The sequence below is a fragment of the Pleurodeles waltl genome, chromosome 7 (genome assembly GCF_031143425.1).
Source record: "Pleurodeles waltl isolate 20211129_DDA chromosome 7, aPleWal1.hap1.20221129, whole genome shotgun sequence".
Classification (NCBI taxonomy): Eukaryota; Metazoa; Chordata; class Amphibia; order Caudata; family Salamandridae; genus Pleurodeles; species Pleurodeles waltl.
The window spans coordinates 109,826,233-109,845,715 of NC_090446.1; the positions used below are offsets into that span (position 1 = coordinate 109,826,233).

Consider the following 19,483-nt stretch of genomic DNA (forward strand, 5'->3'; position numbering starts at 1 on the left):
TGTTCATGACATGCTCTGAGCTTATTGTGTGACAAAGCTGCCCCGCTCTGTAACACGTCAGGACTGACCGGCCTATCGCAGTATTTCCTTATTTAGCTGCTGTCGGTCTATTTCCCTCACCTGCTGCCTGGAAGTGGACGTCATCATGACGTAGTCTCATCAGTTCTCTCCTCCTGTTCCTCCTTAGCTCACATCTCGAAGCTGGACACCTTACTGGATGAACGTACCAAGCAGCCTGGCCCAGTCCCGGTCCGGAAAGAGGACCTGACTCCAGGACCACCCGGGACCCCAGGGCCACGTGGTCGGCCGGGCCTCCGAGGCGAGGTCGGTGACGACGGGACCCCAGGCCCACCTGGCAAGAGCGGATATCCAGGAGAAAGAGGTACCTCCGACCATCCCCTGGCTGTCACATTAGCGAGCTGTTGAGGCGAGTGGAGGTCATATGATTTCTCAACGAAGACATGTTGGCGCTAGTGCATAAAGTCAGAGGTTTCCAGGAGCTGAGCTATATTAGTGACGTGAATAGGATGTTCTTAGATGTAGATGTGTCGCTTATATTAGGTATAAAACTGCAGATATTCTCACTCTCTCGTCACTTGCAGCTCCTGAAGTAAAACATGATAATTACTCCTAATACTTCCCAGTTTACTGTGTAGCATTTCAAGTAGCACTTCTGCCGCTTCTAAGCCCTATAAAAAATATGCTACTTGTAAAATACTTTATGGTACTAAATGTATGAAACTCGGAGGCTGGAAGGGTGAGTTTTTCTCACCGGGTTATGACCTCTAGAAGTAGCTCGGAGAACATTTCTAACTTACTTCTGCACTGCCCAAATGTAGACATTTACGTTCCTACCCACAGGAAGACCTGGAGGAAAGGGCGAGAAGGGCAGCCCCGGACAGAGAGCAGAGGGCACCCAGGGCCCAGTCGGGATTGCAGGTAAGTGCAGCCTCAAGAGGGCACTTTATTTGCAGGCCTTCAGTTAATCACTCTTTCTGGCTTAGTATAATCACTATTTCAGGCTTAGTCTAATCACTCATTTGGCTCACAAGAGTGGGCGGGGTGGGGGAGGGTGCTTGAATCTTCACTGGGGGGAACTAGTGTTTGTAATGCTCATCCCAAGTGATTGAATGAATACTGGGAGCGAAGGATTAGATGAGAGACAGTGCGCTGAAGTGCTTAATAGGATGAAATAATCCGAGTTAAGCATCAAAGGGGGTAACAGAGTGAGCGCATCTGTGCAACACAATGACCCGGTGCATTGCTGACTGAGTATCTCACTCTTTGAGTGAAAGAGGGTATAACCACGACTGTGAGGGGGGAGGAAGCGAGTGAGTGGGAAGTGGAGTGCCAGGCAGGTGCCACCAGTAGGTGTGAATATTAAACCCTTGAAAAGAGTATGAAAGTTATGGCGACTGAGTATGTGATAGGTTTGGCCAATGACAATCAGTGAGAAGCTGAGTAATTAGGTGGCTAGATGAGCGAGTGCCTCAATGGCTGAATGACTGCTGAGGTGATCGTGTGCACAGCAGATGTCTGAATGACGTGCTGTGAAGTGTGAATGAGTGAGTGATACGCGATGTGATCCAGGATATATCCAGGTGTATCAGTGGAAGCACGAGTGATTGACTCCCTGTGGAGAAAGGTGCATGATGGGGAGCTGGTGAAAATAGAATGGTTGAGCCTATGAGTGAGTCAGTCATCTAGGCATAGAGTGAGTGACAGGATGAAAGAGAGAATGAGTCCTTTAGGGATGACTGGTTACTTAGCAGGTAAAAGGTAGTAACTGTATACTGTGTGATATAATAATACCTTGAAACCACAGCAGTGAATCTGTGCTGCAGTGAGTGCACGAGGCAGGAATCGTGCTTTGCATTTGGTAATAGTGTAAATTAGATTTCAGTCAATGAATGGCTGATGGAAGGCAATAAAGAGTGAATTATCGAGTCATAACATGAGCATGTTCGAGTGTAGTTGGTGATGTCTAACCGTGCTCCTAGAGGAGGGCCTTTTGCGCTAGGTTATTGAGTCACTGTGGAATCCTTGGTTTAGGATTGAGTCAGGGTGTAAGTGTTAGTGGTGAACCTCTGACCGCCTCTGTGACAGGCCGACTGAGTATGGCTGTATACCGTGAATCACTCACAGCACCGCCTGTAACTTGTGAACTCTTCTCTCGCCCTTTATTTCATGCCAGGCCCTCCAGGGGAAGAAGTTGAAGGTAAGCAGGGCCCCAAGGGCTCCCCAGGATTCCTAGGACCTCCGGGTGCTCCTGGACCCCAAGGTCAGCGCGGTGAGCTGGGACCCCCGGGGGCCTGCGACTCTTCAGGATGCCGAGCTACCAGGACGGAAGGTATGTGTGAAAGGGCATGGGACAGAGGCAGGGCGAAAGCACTTCACGTTTAATGGTCCACCCAGGCCAGGCAGAGGCAGCTACAAGCAGTGGCGTAGCGTGGGGGGTGCAGGGGGGGCCGGCCGCACCGGGCGCAACATCTGGGGGGGGCGCGCTCGCGAGTGCTAAAATCCACGGGTTAGGGGGCGCAAATTACTTGCCTTGCCCCGGGTGCTGACAACCCACGCTACGCCACTGGCTACAAGTCAGACTGACGCACAGCTGGCATTCGCCCCAGCCCCACCAGCCTCTAGAAACCCTGGTCTTATGTGTAAATATTCCAATGCCAATTCGGCTCGCCCAGGAGGCTGGACGATTGAAGAGCACAGTGGCGCAAAGACCACTGCAAATGGTGCCATAGGAGTGGCGCAGTGAACATGCACAGACCGAGCTGATCCTCTTTTTTTTAGTGGTGTGCGAAATTTGAGTAATCTACTAGCATAGTTGCATGAAATGCGAATTCATCATTTTGCTCAATGTTTTAGAAACAAAAGCATCATTGTATGAATTTTTGACGTGAGAACGGATTTTGTGCTAGAACATAGTGCACTAAAACATTAAGCACAGCAGGCACTCACATTTTGTTGTTCCTGTGCTTTTGTGGTAAATATTTACTGCAGGTGGCCTTGTAATTATGCAAAGTGGCAACATTGCATAATTTCTGGAATTTCAAGCAATTTAAATTATCAGAAAATCCTGAAATTGAACAAATTACGATGGCATAATTTGCATTTTACCCAGGTCTACAATTTATGATGAGTGAAAAAGCTACTTCTGAATTGGTGACTTTGGGCCATTTGTACGAACACTTTTTCCCATAGACACAGAATGGGTAAAAACCTTTGCTACATCTGGCCCTTTCTGTCTATCGTTGTGTGGCTGGCTGAGAGGATGAATGAGTCAATAAATGAGTAGTAAATGAGTAAGAGCATGGTGGTCGCGTGCATTAGTCCGCGCATGTAGAGATGAATGGGTGAGTGTGTGGAGGAATGAATGGGAAGGTTAAAGCGAGAGCTCATAGATGCATGAATTAATGAATGGCTCTGGAAACATTTACAAAGCCTGGGTTGTGGCTTTCCATGAACAGTGTAAGTTGCAATGGCCTCTGGTCCTCAAGTTGTCAATTATTGCTTCATCCGCCATTTTATGGCTGTACTTGTATGTTACTGGTGGTGCATATGATTGGATGCTCATAACATAACAAGAACAAACTCTTGCCCTAATGCTAGGGTTAGCATTATATCAGAATTCAACACTAACATGCCTTAGGCGGTAGGAGTAGTATTATTCCAGGATGGCCACCATCATGTCAAGAATTCCCACAGCATGCCAAGAATTCTCTTATGCTACAGCAAGAATTATGTCAGAATTGCATCGGCCATCATGAAAGGGCCATCATTGCACTAAGGATGGGCACTGCCCTACCATGGAAGATGTCATTATGCAAATGACCGCAGCTATGGCAATAAACGTTCACACAAGGCAGGGACAGCATCATGTCCAATGTGGGTACCATCATGGCACAGGTGTGAACAGCATGCCCAGAACATTCAAAAGAATTAAAACTGCTGTGCCAGGGTCAATGCTAATCTACATTGTGCACTTTCAATCAATGGATGGTCCTATCAGCAAAGAATAATCACCATCAAAGGACTTAAGAAGAATGAACTATATGTGCCAGCAACACTCAGAGAGCCTAGTGCTGAACAGTGCGAACCAGTGTTGAGAGAAAAGAGAGCCAGACCCAGCCCCTGATATAGATGTGCATGGTTGCGCAGGACCTTCCCCGGTGCTCCTGTACCCAATAGTTGTGGCTAAAGCCGTGGGGTGGTGGGAACCAGTGAGGGACGGTTGCTGCAACACTGACCATGAGGTGCAGGAGCTTTATTGTCTTCTCACTGCAACCATGTGGCCCACCCACTGGCAGTTGACCTGGAAGCTGCTGCCTCTCCACCTCTCTGTTTATTGATTTATAAAGCAATGCACATTTTGTGACCTACAGGCAAGGTGACTCCTCAGAAACCATACAGGTGGCAGAAAGCCTGGTGACAAGCGGCAGCCATCTTCAAAAATGCAAGGCCTGAATTTCAACTCTCCAAATTAGGCCATCAGAATGGACATGCATTATTTAATGAAGATAAAGCATATGAAATAAGTTGGTTTGTTTGCTTGGTTAGCACTTTACAATGAAAACTAGATAATTTTTTCCTATTTTTTTTTTCATCAGGCCCATGTTTCATTTTGTTTTTTGTTGGTGCCGTCTATGCCATCTGCAGCAGAGCACAAGCCCATGATGACCCTACCACCATTAAAAATATGAATGAATGCATCTTAGTTACCATACAAGGTTGCTTCATTATTCCTACAGTGGAATAGAAACCCATGTTTGTAAATAAAGCACACCTTTTATCCACTAGACTCTCAAATTGTAATTATAAATGTATTTATTTAGCGCTTACGACCCCTGACGAGGCATTCAAGCACTTCTTTGGTGAGTAGCATGCTACTCCGGAACACAAGATTAGTACAAATATTTTAGTTTTTTCTTGTACATTAGGTGTGTTAGGTTTGTGTTCTTGATTTCACGCATGTTTAGTACAGTTTGGAGGAGGGATGCATGATAGGAATGGATTTGTGTAAATGGGAGGTAGTAAGGTTTTTTTTTGTAAGTCGTGGACTTGTGTGCTTGTTAGGTAGGTTGGCTGGCTAACAGAGGGTTTGAGAAAGATGATTGTGAATTCATAGTAGTCAGAAAGGTTTGGGAGGAGACGGGGGTGGGAAGCAGTCAATTCTGCTAAAGTTCTTTGAGCCAGCCATAAAAGGTACTGCACTATTGCTTAAATCTTCCACGTGGGTAGTGAAACAGGGAAAGTGATTTTTGATTTAGAGAAGATGTGGTCTAGTGGTTAATGTGCCAAATATAGAAGGGCCATATGTACAAAAATCAAGAATTGCGATTCCTACCAAATCACAATTAGGAAATCGCAATTCCTATTGGAAGAAAACTAACATCTATTAAATAGCAATTCTTAGTGGGTCGCATATCGACACCTACCTCATTAATATTAATGAGGTAGGTTTTAGTTTGTGACGTATTAGGAATAATAGCCATCACAGGGGATGGTGCTTGCTGTGGTCAGCTGACCACCACGTTTATGATTGTATTATTTTAAAACAATCTTTTTTGTTTGAATGCAGTCCATTTTCCTTAAAGGAAAACAGGATATATTTAAAAAATAGGAAATTAAACTTTTATGTTTAATTTTTTAAGAGTAACAGTAGTATGTGGGACCACTGCCAGCTCTTAAAAATACTTCTGTTTACATTCTCAAAGGAGAAGGGGTCCCTTAGGGACCCTTCCTATTTGTGAATGGTTACCACTACCTTTTAGTAGTCAATAATTAATTTATGTTTGTGACCATAATTTCATCGTAAAACATTAATTTATACCACTGTGATTCAGTAGTTGGAAGGGATGCCCTAAACATGCCTCTCCCAAAGACTGAATTGCTAAACCAAATTGAGATTCTGCAAGAAGGTATCAAATCTTAATTTGGCATTTTTATGTACCAGAATTCTATTTTGCGTTTGCAAACAGGCTTATTCTGCGATCCAACCCTTTTGCAACCACAAAAAATGCTTGTACGTTTGGCCCCAAGTTCTAAACAATGGTTCTGTATTTGCCAATATTGTCCTTAACAAATAAATTACTTCTATGTGTACTAGTTTCCATCAATACCAATATTAAGAGCAGTTACAAATGATCCAAAAAGAAGATATGTCACCTCTCAAACATTACCTCTGTCAACAAGTATTTGAAAATTACCCCAGAAATAGCACTGCATAATTTTGTATTTACATTGTGTGACCTTCCCCTGTCAAAGGGTAAAATAATGCTAACATTGTTTTGTTTATTTAGTTTAATTTTATTTAGTCATAGGTTTTTAAATATAATTTGATACAGTGTTATTACAGTGAGTAGGATAAGTGATCAGGTTGTCATTATAGTTAGATGATTCGTGCAATACATTAATTTAAATTATGTTAATTAAAATAATATATCTTTAGTGTTAGGGTTAAGCCTACCATTAGTGTTAGGGTAAAGAAACTAATTTTTACCAAACAAACTGTCATTTAATATAAATAATTTAATATTTTAAATTGATAAAGCTTTGAAATACAAAATGGTAAGAAACATATTAAGGACTGTTCAGCGGTTGCCACTTATTTAAATTAATTGAAGTGTAAATATAAGTATGCATTTATAAATGGTTAGACATACTGCAAATGTTAGGGCTAATGAATATTTAAATTTCATTTAATATACTTTAATGAAACTAAAAGAACATAAATAAAATTCAATGCAAAACATTTCCAAGTGACCACAGTCAAAGGAGAGTTGTAATTAACAGTCAGTCTATGGTAAGTGCACATTATTTAATTAATTTATTCACAATAATTTAATGAACATTAAGCTAACTGAATCTTTATGATTGTAATTTGTAAGTGGTATGGTGTAGGGCACTGGCTCTCTATGTAGTGTACTAAAATGAAGTACACTGCTCAGAGAGTCCAGTGGATCCCCAAAGATGTGCTGAGGCAGAAATAGATAGGTCTGGCTGGGTCTCTATTTGTGGTAGTGTGGGCGAGCAGCTATGCTTATCAAGGAGTCGTGTTAAGCATTGTTTTACTCAGAGGCAATAAATGAGACACACACACAAAGAATAAATCCGAGACCAATTTAGGAAAATAACAGTTCCTTTTTATATGGTTTGAACCAAAGAACTTCATTCTATGATACGCAGGTCTCAAATTAAAAATACTTTGCTGTTTCAAAAATAGACAAAGTTCAATTTTCAGAGTCTTCAATGTTAACCTATGGAGGGTAACAAAGATGCAGTTTCACAGATAAGTACACGACTTACGGTGCTAGTCTTCAGGGCTTTAGGCTAGCACCGGGCAAGGTTCAGATTGGTACCCAGGGTGCACCTGCAGCAGCACAGGGGGGCTGGGTGCAGAGGTTAAAGTTGAGGTTGGTGCCCAATGTTAGTCAATGGAGGCTGAGTGGGGGATTTGACGCACTGCTCACAGGTAAGAACCAGCTGTGGCAGAGGTTGGTCTCTGGGGGTTGAGGTGAGCACTGGTGGGCCACAGGTCAGCACCAAACTTACACCCTCAGCGGCACAAGGGCGGCCGGGTGCAGAGTGCCAACACAGTGTCAGGCAGCCAATGCTACCCAAAGGAGATAGGGGGTATCCGCTACAGTGCTGCTCACAGGTGAGTACAGCGGTGTCAGAGGTCGATCTCCTGGAGTTGAGGTAAGTTACAGGGAGTGCCAGGTAATAGCCAATGGGCTATTCACCTTTAGGATGACTACACTCTTTGTGACATAGATCTACCCATATTGCTCTAATTCCTTCCATGCAAGATGAAGGAAAATAAAAGTATATTAACAATACATTATTATTTTTTAAATGAATTCCTTCCATGCAAGATGGAGGAATTTAAGAAGATGTCCACTTCAGCTCGTCCACCTTAGGGGTGGGACTGGCATGAAGTGGGCACTCCTACTCATTTACTTAATTTTCATGCCAGTACTGCCTCCAAAAGTGGGGTCTGGAACTGGGGATCAACCTCCTCCACCATTTGGAGAGGCCTGGGTCACATTTCAAAGGCGGCAAGGCCTTTGAAGCTCCCTGCCGTGGAATGTCCATCCTGCCTGGGAGAGGAGGTCACACCTCTGCCCAGAGCAGGCCTTTGTTCTGCGCCCTTGAGAGCACTAGCTCTCACCTTAGGGGACCAGAACTTTGTCTAAGGTGGCTGTACTGGTTTTGACCAGTCAGTGGCCAAGCTAGGAGTTGGTAGGTTTTGCTGGGGGCACCTCTAAGGTGCCCTCTGAGTGCATGTATTAACAAATCCATCACTGGATTCAGTGAGGGTTTATTAATACGAGCTGATTGATACCAAACATCCCTATCTTCAGTGAAGCCATCATGTAGCTGGGGCACTCGTAATGAGCAGTGTCCAGCACTTGTACTTAAAATGGCTTCACTGTTCACTTACTATGTCTGAGAATCGACACAGATATAGCAGGGGCATATCTGCTCATGCAGGCATGCCCTCACATGTAATATATGGCACCCTGCCTTTAGGGCTGGAAGGCCTGCCAAAGGGGTAACTTACATATATTGCATGCAGGTTTAGGGGACAGGGCACACAGGCTGTGTGCCATGTCGTGTTTTCATTTTGGGTCTCCACCAAGACACGCAGCCTGCAAAGGCAGTACTGTGTGTACTTAGATGAGAGGGTCCCTGAGGGTGGCACAATCTGTGCTGCAGCCCTCAAGGGCCTTACCTTAGTACCCCATGCCCTAGGTACCAGGGGTACCATTTACTAGGGACTTACAGTGACAACAAAATGTTTGCCAATTGGGAAAAAACGACTGTGCAGTTTTAGGGAAACAGATCTGGCACTGGGGTCCTGTTTAGCAGGGACCCAGTGCACTTTCAGTCGAAATTGCACCAGAAACCAGGCAACAAAGTGTGGGGGACCATGTCAAAAGAGGCACTTCCCTCCGTAAAGTCACGGCTAGGACTGGTTTTAGACATCACTACGAGGAAGTGATGTTGAGACAGTGTAATTTTAAGGTTTAAATAGGCTAACAAAGTCATGAAAGATGAGGTAAAAGCTACAAGGTAATAGCAGAAAAGGTAATTGTGAGAGAAGAAATGGTAGATATTCTCAAAGACACTACTGCGTTTTCCATAAAGATGTCACATGCATGTCTCTCTTTGTGAGGACTGTACACTCCTCCATCTGGGAAATACAATTGCCAGCACCATGAAGGTTTATCAGATCTTAAAATTGTATTCTTATGGATTAATTAATTCATTTTGTGTGTATTATTGTTTGCTTTTACGTTTCTCACCACCACCCCCAAAGTTATCTGGCTTCAGTTTTAATTTCTAAAAAGGTTTTGCCCCTCCTTCGTTATTTGAGTTAATTTCTGTTTTAGTTACAGTCGTGTAAGTCCATTTTCTGTGCCTCTTACCATCTGCCTTGTCCTATTGATGGACTGACTCCCCGGGCCGGGTCCTCCATGCTCATCCCCTCTAACGCGCTGCCCTTTGAAGCAAACCCTCCCACCTTTCCTAAAATGGCAGCACTAGTGCAGATGCTCCAATAGAAAGTGCTTGCCTATACCTGCCTCGTCCACTCTCCTGCAATTTACTTGTGTTTCTTTTCCTTGTTTGTCCGATCCTCAGTCCCCAAACAAGGGTTTAACAGCCGGGTCCATTTGGACCTTTAGGCCCATATTTATACTTTTTGATGCAAACCAGCGCCGGCGCTGGTTTGCGTCAAACAATTTACCGCCGGCTAACGCCATTCCTCCGTACCATGTGGGCGTCTTATTTAAGGATTGACATTAGACGGCGCTGCGGGCTGGTCAGAGTAAAAAATAAATGACTCAAACCAGGCATCGCTGGCGTAGGGGAAAATGGGGACTGTGCGTCGAAAAATGGTGCAAGTCAGGTTTGAATCAAAAATCATGGCTCAAACCGGACTTGCGCCATTTTTTGACGCACAACCCCCATTGAAATGACTCCTGTCTTAGCAAAGAGTCATGCCCCCTTGCCCAATGACCTTGCCCAGGGAACTTCTGTCCCTTGGGCATGGCCATTGGGCACAGTGGCATATAGGGGGGCCCAAATTAGGCCCCCCTATGCCACTTAAAAAAATTAAAAAATAATACTTACCTCAACTTACCTGTACTTACCTGGGATGGGTCCCCCCCATCCATGGGTGTCCTCCAGGGTGGCAGGGAAGGGCACCTCTTGACTGCTTCCATAGTCTGACACCATGGAAGTGAGCCCACAGGTCCCTTAACGCCTGCCCTCACCCAGGCGTAAAAAAACAGCGCACATCAGGCTGTGCGCCATTTTTTAAGGCCCGCCCCCTCCTGTGCCTCAAAATGACGCAGGAGTATAAATAAGGCGCACAGGCCTTAAAGTCATTTTTGGGACGGGAACGCCTACCTTGCATGTCATTAACGCAAGGCGGTTTCACGCATCCAAAAAATGACGCACACGGACGTTTATTGACCCTTAGAAAAATACCCGGGGGCTTATTTAAAAAGCCCCATGCGCTGACGGTGCGTCACTTGTTCACATATAAAAAGTGACGCACCAGCAGCGCAAGAGGCTTGTAAATAATCCCCTTGATGTCTAGCCAGACATGCCCTTAAAGTCTGAAATTTTATTGATCTCTGGTCCCGCAGTATGCTGTTTCATAAAAACCCCTTGCTCGACTCTCCCTCTGCTCCTGACACAACTGCTGTCATCCCTCCTTGCTCTAGCATATTCAAACAAGACATAACTCACAAACATGGCAGAGGAGAGGCCTTCATACCACATTCCTCCCTCAGTTGCGTCATCATATCCACTGAAACAAATAATCAGATCAAACATCTTGCTTTCAAATTTCCTTTCAGCCTTCCTAATCGCCCTGTCTTTGTAGGGATCCTGGTCTACCATCCCCCTAATCCCAGAAAAAAGCTTTAGCCCCAACATCTTAAAACTCATTTCACCCCTAGCTCTCACTTTATAATCTGGTGGGATTTCAATTTCCACCTCGAAGACACATCTAAAATGGAGTCTACTAATCTCTTCAATGACCTGAGGATGCTTGGCCTCTCTCAACATGTAGAGGTACCAACACTCCTGAATGGCCACTTGCTTGACCCAGTTTTCCCCCACATGCCCCCCTTCCTCCGGTCAAAGACTTGATTCCCCCTCCTATCAACTGATCATTAGTGCTTAATTTGAATTTAAAAAACTGCCGGTGCCCAAAGCTCTCCTCTGAAACACGTGTCCGTCTTTCCCATGTCTGTCTTTTGTTCGCAGTAAATACTTGAGGCAGAAAAATAAGTGCCAGAGCCCCACACCGGAAACCACCGGTTCAAATTAAGTATTGCCTGTCATGCTTTCACATTCCCCTCTCTCCACATAACTCACCATATCAGGGGACGCAGTCTCTAGCGACAGCTGGAAACTGTAACTCTCTACCTGGCGACTGACCAAACTCTAGCACCATCACTTTCACTACTTGGCTGATTAATGCTGCCAACAAACTGGCTGCTGTCAAAACTCACCTTTTCACCTGATTCACTCTGCATGCCAGCCAGAATATAGCAGACCTAAGGAAACTCTCACACAACACCCCAACCAACTTAGAAGAAGCTCATACGATTAACAAGACAGATGCAAATACATATTAGCCTTCCGCAACTACCACTCTCAATTAAGGCAAATGAGGCAACTATCCGTAACCTCCCATGTGCAGGACAGTGCTAATTCATCTAAGGAAATCTTCTCCATTGTGAAGGAATTCACCAACACCCTCAGCATCTTTTCAATCCATCACCCTTTCCTCAGACCTCTGTTCTGACCTACCCCACCTTTTCCGCAATAAGATTAAGTTTATCTATAAGAATTCCTCCTAACATCCTCTGGGGCCTCCATGCTCAGTCTGATAATGATGATGGATCTTTATAAAGCACAAAAACTGTGCACCCTAAACAAGGGTGTCCTGGTGCTACTTAACAGGGGCAGTGAAATTACTTCTTATTAAGCACATACATTTTCAGCAATTTACGACATTTCCAGTGATTATTTTCAGCCCTAGTGGGAATGGGGAGACTGTTCCATAGCTTTGGAGCCAGTACAGAAAAGGCTCTGCCACCTGTCCTCTTTAGTTTAAATTTAGGAGTGGTAAGAAGTACAGCTTCTCTCGATCTCAGTGTCCTTCTTGCAACTTACCACTGTAATTTCTCTGAGATGGTAATTGGACCTGTTGGATAAAAGTCTTATTATGATTAACAGGGAGTTTTAAAGAGTATTCTCTGGCTTATTGGTAGCCAATGTAACTCCTTTAATGCAGCTGAAGCAAAGTTGTATATCCTCCTTCCTGTTATATAAGCTTTGCAGATTTGCACTCTGAGGGCCAGATTTACAAGGCCCTAGCGCCTCTTTGCGCCACTCTAGCTTAACTTTTTTATGCTAATGTAGCTCATGGAGGCAGTTTTCGCTGTGCCATATTTACAAAGTGGCGCAATACATGCATTGTGCCACTTTGCAACCCCTTGTGCCACATTATGCCTGTGTCGGGCATAATGTGTGCAAGGGGGGCACTCCGGCATCAGGAGGCCTGCAAAAATGTCCCAGTGAAATCTACAAGTTTTCACTGCAGCATTTTTGGCATCATTATTAACGCCTGCTGGGAGCAGGCGTTAAAATGATGCTCCCATATTAACCTATGAGCCTTCTTGCACTTTGCTCCACTAGCGTAAACCTATTTGACGCTAGTGGAGCAAAGCGCCACAGTAGCATAAAAAAATTCTGACACTATTGGCCTAACGTGCACCATGGTGCACCATATTATAAATACGGTGCACATATGGTGTCATTAGGTGGGGCAGGGGCGACGCAAGAAAACTGCTGAATCAGTACTGATGCGCCAGTTTCTTGTGAATCTTGTCCTGAGTCTCGCCAGTGTATTGGTGGAAAGTCCCAGATATAAAACATTACTATAGTGCATTCATGATAAAATCAATGCACAGTGGGTCTGCGTTGGTAACAACAGAATTGCTTTCCGTAGTAATTTTAAATGTGAAAAACAGGACTTTGACACCAGAGATATCTATTTGTTCATGCTCAAATCAAAATCAATTGTCACACCTTGATTTTTTGCTGTGTGAACCGGTATTGATGCACCACCCAGATCTTCGGGCCAACAATTAGGTACTTTTGTCATAGATAAGGGACCGAAACACACAAATTCACTTCTATCACCAATTAATTTAAGAGCATTTATGCTCATCCGATTCTTCAGCTCTTGAATGCAGTTATGGAATTTCTAGCTGAAGTAAACTTCTTGGCTATCTGTGTATCATCTGCATAGGACACTAGGGATAGCCCAAACGCCTTTATTAATTTTGCCCGAGGCAAAGTAAACAGATTAAATGACGAAGCCTAGAATAGAACCCAGTGGCACTCCACATGTTAAAATTCTCTGTAGCGTGGGAAGAGAAGAACAGGAGGCAATCCCAACAGTCTGAATCCAATTTGTTAAAAAGGAGGAAAACCAGTCTGAGGTGCTTGCTCTAACTCCCAACACTTTTACTCTAATTATCAAACTTGGGTGAGAAACTGTGTCAAATGCAGCTCATCGATCCAGGTGGATCAGTGCTGCACTATGGCCTTTATCAATTAAGTTCTAACACAGTTACAAGGGCTGTCTATGTATAATGAAGAGAACTAAGCCCAATCCAGGCTTTGTCCAGTTAGTTATTATTATTTTCTATATGTTTGACCAATTGCCGGTTAATTTCCTTTTCCATTATTTTTGCTGGACCATTTCGTCTCCTGCCATTCAAAACAGAAGATGTCACTAGGAATGGCCAAATCTGGTGTCCCCAATTACCACTGCCCCCATCGTATCTTCTTTCTTGATCATCGGCAAGACCCTTACCTCTCCCTTCAGTCTCGTGGTAGCGACTGCCTCCTATCGCATTGACTGGAAACACGCCATAGAACTGCCTCTTATTAAGAAACCATTGTCTGATCCCAAGGTCCTGGCCAACTACAAACCTATTTCTTTTCTTCCCTGTTTAAAGTTCTCAAGAAAACTGGATATTCTCAATAACAACTCTTATAGAGTCTCATCTGCTTCTTAACCTCTATCAATCAGGTTTCAGGGCTAACTTCTGCACTTAGGCTATCCTCATAGCTACTATAGATGATGTTTGACTTGTCACAGATAATGAAGCCACCACCCAGCTTATTCTGTTAGACATATTGGGAACTTTTTCCACAGTTTTCCAATCCATCCTGCTCAAATGCCTCCATGGTGCAGGCATTTATTGTTCAGGACGTCAGTGGTCCTGGTGCTTCCTCTCACTGTGGACCCAATCGGTTCCTCTCCCTCCCTTCCACTCCGACTTTGTCAGTATGTTGTGCGGGGTACCAAAGGGATCCTTCATGTGATCCATGCTCATGAGCACAGAAATAGCATCATTATCAGCCATAATCAAATCTTTCAGCTTTTCTGTAATCTCCTACGCTGATGATATGCAGATGATCCTTTCTCTTAACATGACACTCTCAGCACCCAGAACAATTTTACTTAATGCATAATCTTGCATAGTGGATGGGTAATAGTTATCTCAGACTGAACATCGAGAAAACCAAAATCATTGTGTTCAGCAGAGACACCGACCTCCAGGCGAATGCTTGGGGCCTACCGAATCGCTGTGCCACCACCACCCCAAACCCTCTAAACCCACCAGGAACCTAGGCATCATTGTTGATAATCAGCTCAGAATGACCAACCAGGTGACCACTTTCTCTGCCTCTTGTTTCTCGAAAAAAACATCATCCAAGCACTCATCCCGAGCAGATTAGTCTAGGCAACAAACTATATATCAGGATCACTGCCCATCTCACCACTGGGCTCATTCTGTACTTGCCTCACTGTGCTTCCATCACAGGCCACCTACAAACTGTACTGGCTCCCTGTACATAAGGATGCACTCTTTAAACTTCTTTGTCACATGTACAAGGTGCTCAACACATTGGTTTCTCCTACCTCAGCAACTAATCCACTTCCATGTCTGATACAGAGATCTTCGCCTGGCATCCCCCCTACTTACCCACAAACCCAACATCTATGGGTCCAAAGCAGGAGGTAGCTCCTTCCTTACCTTGCCTTGAAAGTGTGGAACAAACTATAACTCTATATTGTCTGTACCACCTCTCTCTTGAATTTCAGAAAAAAAATCAAAACTTAGCAATTTTACCGCCTCTTCTTACATTTCTCAGCCCACCCTCCAGCCTTTCTTCACTGTGTCAGGATATTATTTTTTAGTGATATGTGTATTCTACAAATAATGTTAGCATAACATGTCATGTAGAGGGGCATTCTTTCTTTTGCACATTATTTGGTTAATTATAATTAAGCTATGTGTGTATTTGTTGTGATTGTCTCTTTTCCTCGGTAACACTCACATCACTTGTTTGCCTGCAGGGACTGCAGAGGTTGACTACATCCCATGAGTGTTTCTGCGAAGACTGGCCACTAATAGCTCCTGGCTCCAAAGTAACTTTTGAAGTAACATTTGTAACCATGCTAGACAAGCAAGCATCACTGACATTGAAGAACCTGACCGATGAAGAACCTGCCCAAAGGCGACCGCATAGGTGGTGTCCAGAGAAACTCTAAGGCAAAGCCAGCGCTTGGGACCTGTGAAAGGATCCCTCCAGGATATCATTATCCTGGTAGCTTCCTCATGCACAAAAGGCTGAGTACTATAGATCCATGTTCATCCTACATGTTCGGAAATTGAGTACTATAAATCACCACCATGCTGACATACAGTTGTATGCGATAAAGAATATAGACTTGATGTGACAGTGCATGAGAAGAGACATCCTCTGGCAGAGCAATCATTCAAGTAGTAATCACTTCAGAATTGTTACTATGTCACTACTGATAATGCTCAGTCTTTTACATGACTTGGCAGTTTCATCCCACCTATTGGCCTTGTGGCACCGCCACACGGGCATTTGAATGTTGTACACGAGCCACATGACAGAAGAAGTATGAGAAGTGGAGGAATGTCCTGGAACAGACTGGAAGCCCGGTTTTCAACTCTATGATCCAGGCCAGGGTTAGGTCACATTAGCAATTCACACAGAAGTTTTCACTGTGATTTTCCACACTCCATGGCCTTTACAGAGGAAGAGGCAACATTTGATGGGGCCAATGGGTCACCAGATAATAGTTACTGCTGCAGTATGACGTTGGAAGAGGCACCAAAGGCATAATGATGAATGTTTGGGCCAGTGAAGGAATGTCTCCTTGGCAAGACCTCAGCTGGTGAAGATTGACCCAAGGGCCAGTGGACTTTCACGGAGCTACAAACAGGTCTTTTGGGAAGGATGTCAATGTATGACCAGCCTTCCCTTGTATTATCTCTCATGTTCTCTCCTTTTATCCACCTTTCACCAATATCTTGAAAAAAATCAATTTATGCACTGAGTGAAATTGTATATTTTCTATTCTGTTAATAGATGATTGTAGAATTTTAAGGTTTTCACCACAGGGGTTTTATTCCCCATTATATGAATTTTGTTGAATATAATAAAATATGACAGTGTCATTTATTTTGTGGTGAGAAGGCAAATTGTCCTCAACTCTCTTGTATTCTATCAGCCATACACAATGTCAGTTACTATGAGTTATTTGTATGCACACTGAAGAAAGGCAAAAATAAATCAAATACTAAAAATAAACTTCTCCCCAACCTGCTTGGATTACAAGTGTCAATGTTCTCAAATTTCTCGTTTCAATTCATTCTGGTACCTGTAGTCCTGCTTATTCCATTATAGATTAAGAACAATAACGCAAAGAACATGAGGTCTGGGTGAACTACTCATGCATGGAATAAGGAAGTAGTGGATCCCTGAATGGATGAGAACTAGTAGGTGATTTAGGGCCTGATTTATACTTTGGCAAGCAGCCCCGCATGCATCAACATGGAGAGGTCGTTACTACCAGCCACCCTGGCTGGATCACAGTCACCATAGTAAGAGATCTCCAGTGGCCCCTTGGAAATCTATGTGCCCAGTGGGAGCCATCACCATTGCTGCTCCTCTGAAGGCACTGAAAGTTTTGTGACTAGCCACCATGTTTCAGGCGGAGGCTCACCAAACATTTTGTTAGGGGTGGGCGGCAATCACAGAGTTTCACTCGAATTCCACAGAGTTATAGAAAGACTGCAAGATTCCACAGAACTCCACCAACGGGCAGAAAATATGCAGCTTGTGCTACAACTTAGCGCAGATAGTATGAGCAGCATTAAAAATAAGTGCGTGTGGCATTGCACAAGCAGGTTTAAAAGTCAGCCTGAACAGCATTGCGCAAGAGAGCGCAGCCACTCCAGGTGATTTTTCGGCCGCTCGTGTAGAAAATCTACTCGAGTGGAAGCCCTCTGATTACAACCGTTTGCAAATGCCAATGACCGGACGCATTATAAAATCACACTAGGGGATGCCAAATCGCTCTTGCGCTCGCCAGCTCACATATTCTGAAGCCTCGCAGGAGAAAATCCACCATGCAGCGACTGGCGGAATTTGGCCATCACTCTGTGTCAAAGAGTAACGTGGATTGGCCAACACTCTGCCAATTTCACAGGTGGAATGCAATTTTTCCCCTACACATACTTTTTGTTTTCCATAACCAAACTCCATACAGGTAGTTTGTTTTTAAGAAACAAAAAAACGAAATGACCCGGAATCCTACAAGTTTTCTCCCGGTGTGTGGGGGGTATTTTAAAAAAAAATTCTGTTCAGCACCACCATGGAAACAAACATCAGACTGTCCTTTCAAAAGGGGGCAAATGATCTGATGTACTTACACCGATGGCTGCAAGTCAATCAGGCTGTTGATGTAGCGTTTCCAACAGCAGAGCCTGTGGGAGACCTGTCTATCTGAAACAGCAGTCTGCCTGACTCTGACTGGGTCGGGTAGACTGTCAGATTGGCAGAAAGGGTACATCTCCATATTTGTAGTTGGGTCCCCTGTCCACCAAATTCCAAATCGGGCCCTTGGTCTTCTATGACTCTGGATCTCATGAAAACCCTATTGCCTATCCTGGTATTAGTACCCCATTTCCAGAAGGGAGTTTACCTTAAGTGATGCGCTTCTCGTATGTAGCTCATACCCCTGCATAGCCCTTTTATCTTGGGATCCCCTTTTCCTCTGCCGCACAGTGGTGTACAATCCTATTAAAATAGAGGAATAAACACCATGGGGTTGCTTTTTAACAGTTGTTGGGGAAGATTCAATCATTTGCATATCAAATACAGAAGCGGCTCCTCTGGGCACCGGCCAAGAATCTCTTGAAGTAAAATAGGGCCGGATCTGTGTCCTTCAGGCAGATATACTTCTAATTCAGCTCTGCTCTCTTGAGAATTTCCAGATGAATAAATATATTCCTCATGTCCTGCTCCAGTCATAGTGTTTCAGGGTCCAACCCCTCTAAGAACCATGAGGGGCCAGCGGTGGAGTTTGCTGTTGGCCAAGGCCTTGGCTCACTCCGCAAAGAGCTGGATAAGTAGGTGAGGACTTTGGCACCAACTGATCTAAAAAAGGCCACCTGGTGGCTAGTGATTTCTAGAGGATTGGTATTCTACTCATCAATACCTAATAAAGTGAGCTTCCATGCATGCCGTGTGGATTGGTCTGTGTATCAGAGATCCGTATTATCAGTGAAACCATGTGTTGAGTGTGTGCTTGTATTCCAGGGTTCAATATGGGAATTACCTTACCAAGATGTGGTATTGTCTGCATCCCATGGATCTGTATGGATGTCATCTCATGGAGCTGTAGTTTTAATCAGGATGTTAGTCATCAAAGTGTGAATGGTGTAAAGGAACTAATGTGCCTCGAGTCCGAGGATATTTGTGTGGGAATTTGATCTAAATTCAAGGAACGTGTGTGGCAGCATCTGACACAGCTGAGATGGTCTCCACATCTAAGGGAATGTGGTTTATTAGATGAATCTTCTATTTCTCACTTTTCTGCTGTTTCATAACAAGAGATTTCACAATGAAATATTTTATTTGGAGGAATTTACCAGAATGTAATGTCTCACTCTGATTTATGTTTGCATTTCCACGTCTTCTCTCATCGTATTATCTCCTTTTGCTCCTTCACGCCTCTTTGTCTTTCCTCACTGACCACTCTCCATTTCAATTCTGTCTCTCACCCACTAATGTATCCTCTTTGCCTTACCCTATGTTCGACCTGTTTCCTATATTTCACCCACTTTTCTCCATTCAAATGACTTTATTTCTTTTGCATAATTGGTCTTGCCGTGCTGCTTAGCATCTACATCACCTTTCAATGTTTGCACCTTCTCAATATCCCTTTCCAAAATTTCCCTACCATTGTTTCTCTTCACCTGTGCCCCACCTCTAATTTAGTTTAAGCATCTTGCTTTTATCACTCTTTCCTTTTCATGTTGAACTTCAT

General features: G+C 44.0%; 1 protein-coding gene across 1 annotated transcript in view; it reads left to right on the plus strand.

The window, feature by feature from the left end:
• COL20A1 (collagen type XX alpha 1 chain) overlaps positions 1–16,761 on the plus strand; it is a 371,828-nt gene extending 355,067 nt beyond the window's left edge. The window contains exons 39-42 of the mRNA XM_069243200.1: positions 188–382; positions 862–939; positions 2,195–2,350; positions 15,473–16,761. Of these exons, the coding sequence (XP_069099301.1) occupies positions 188–382; positions 862–939; positions 2,195–2,350; positions 15,473–15,501 (458 nt within the window). The 3' untranslated portion in view covers positions 15,502–16,761. The remainder of the gene's footprint in view (positions 1–187; positions 383–861; positions 940–2,194; positions 2,351–15,472) is intronic.
• The last annotated feature ends 2,722 nt before the right edge of the window (positions 16,762–19,483 follow it).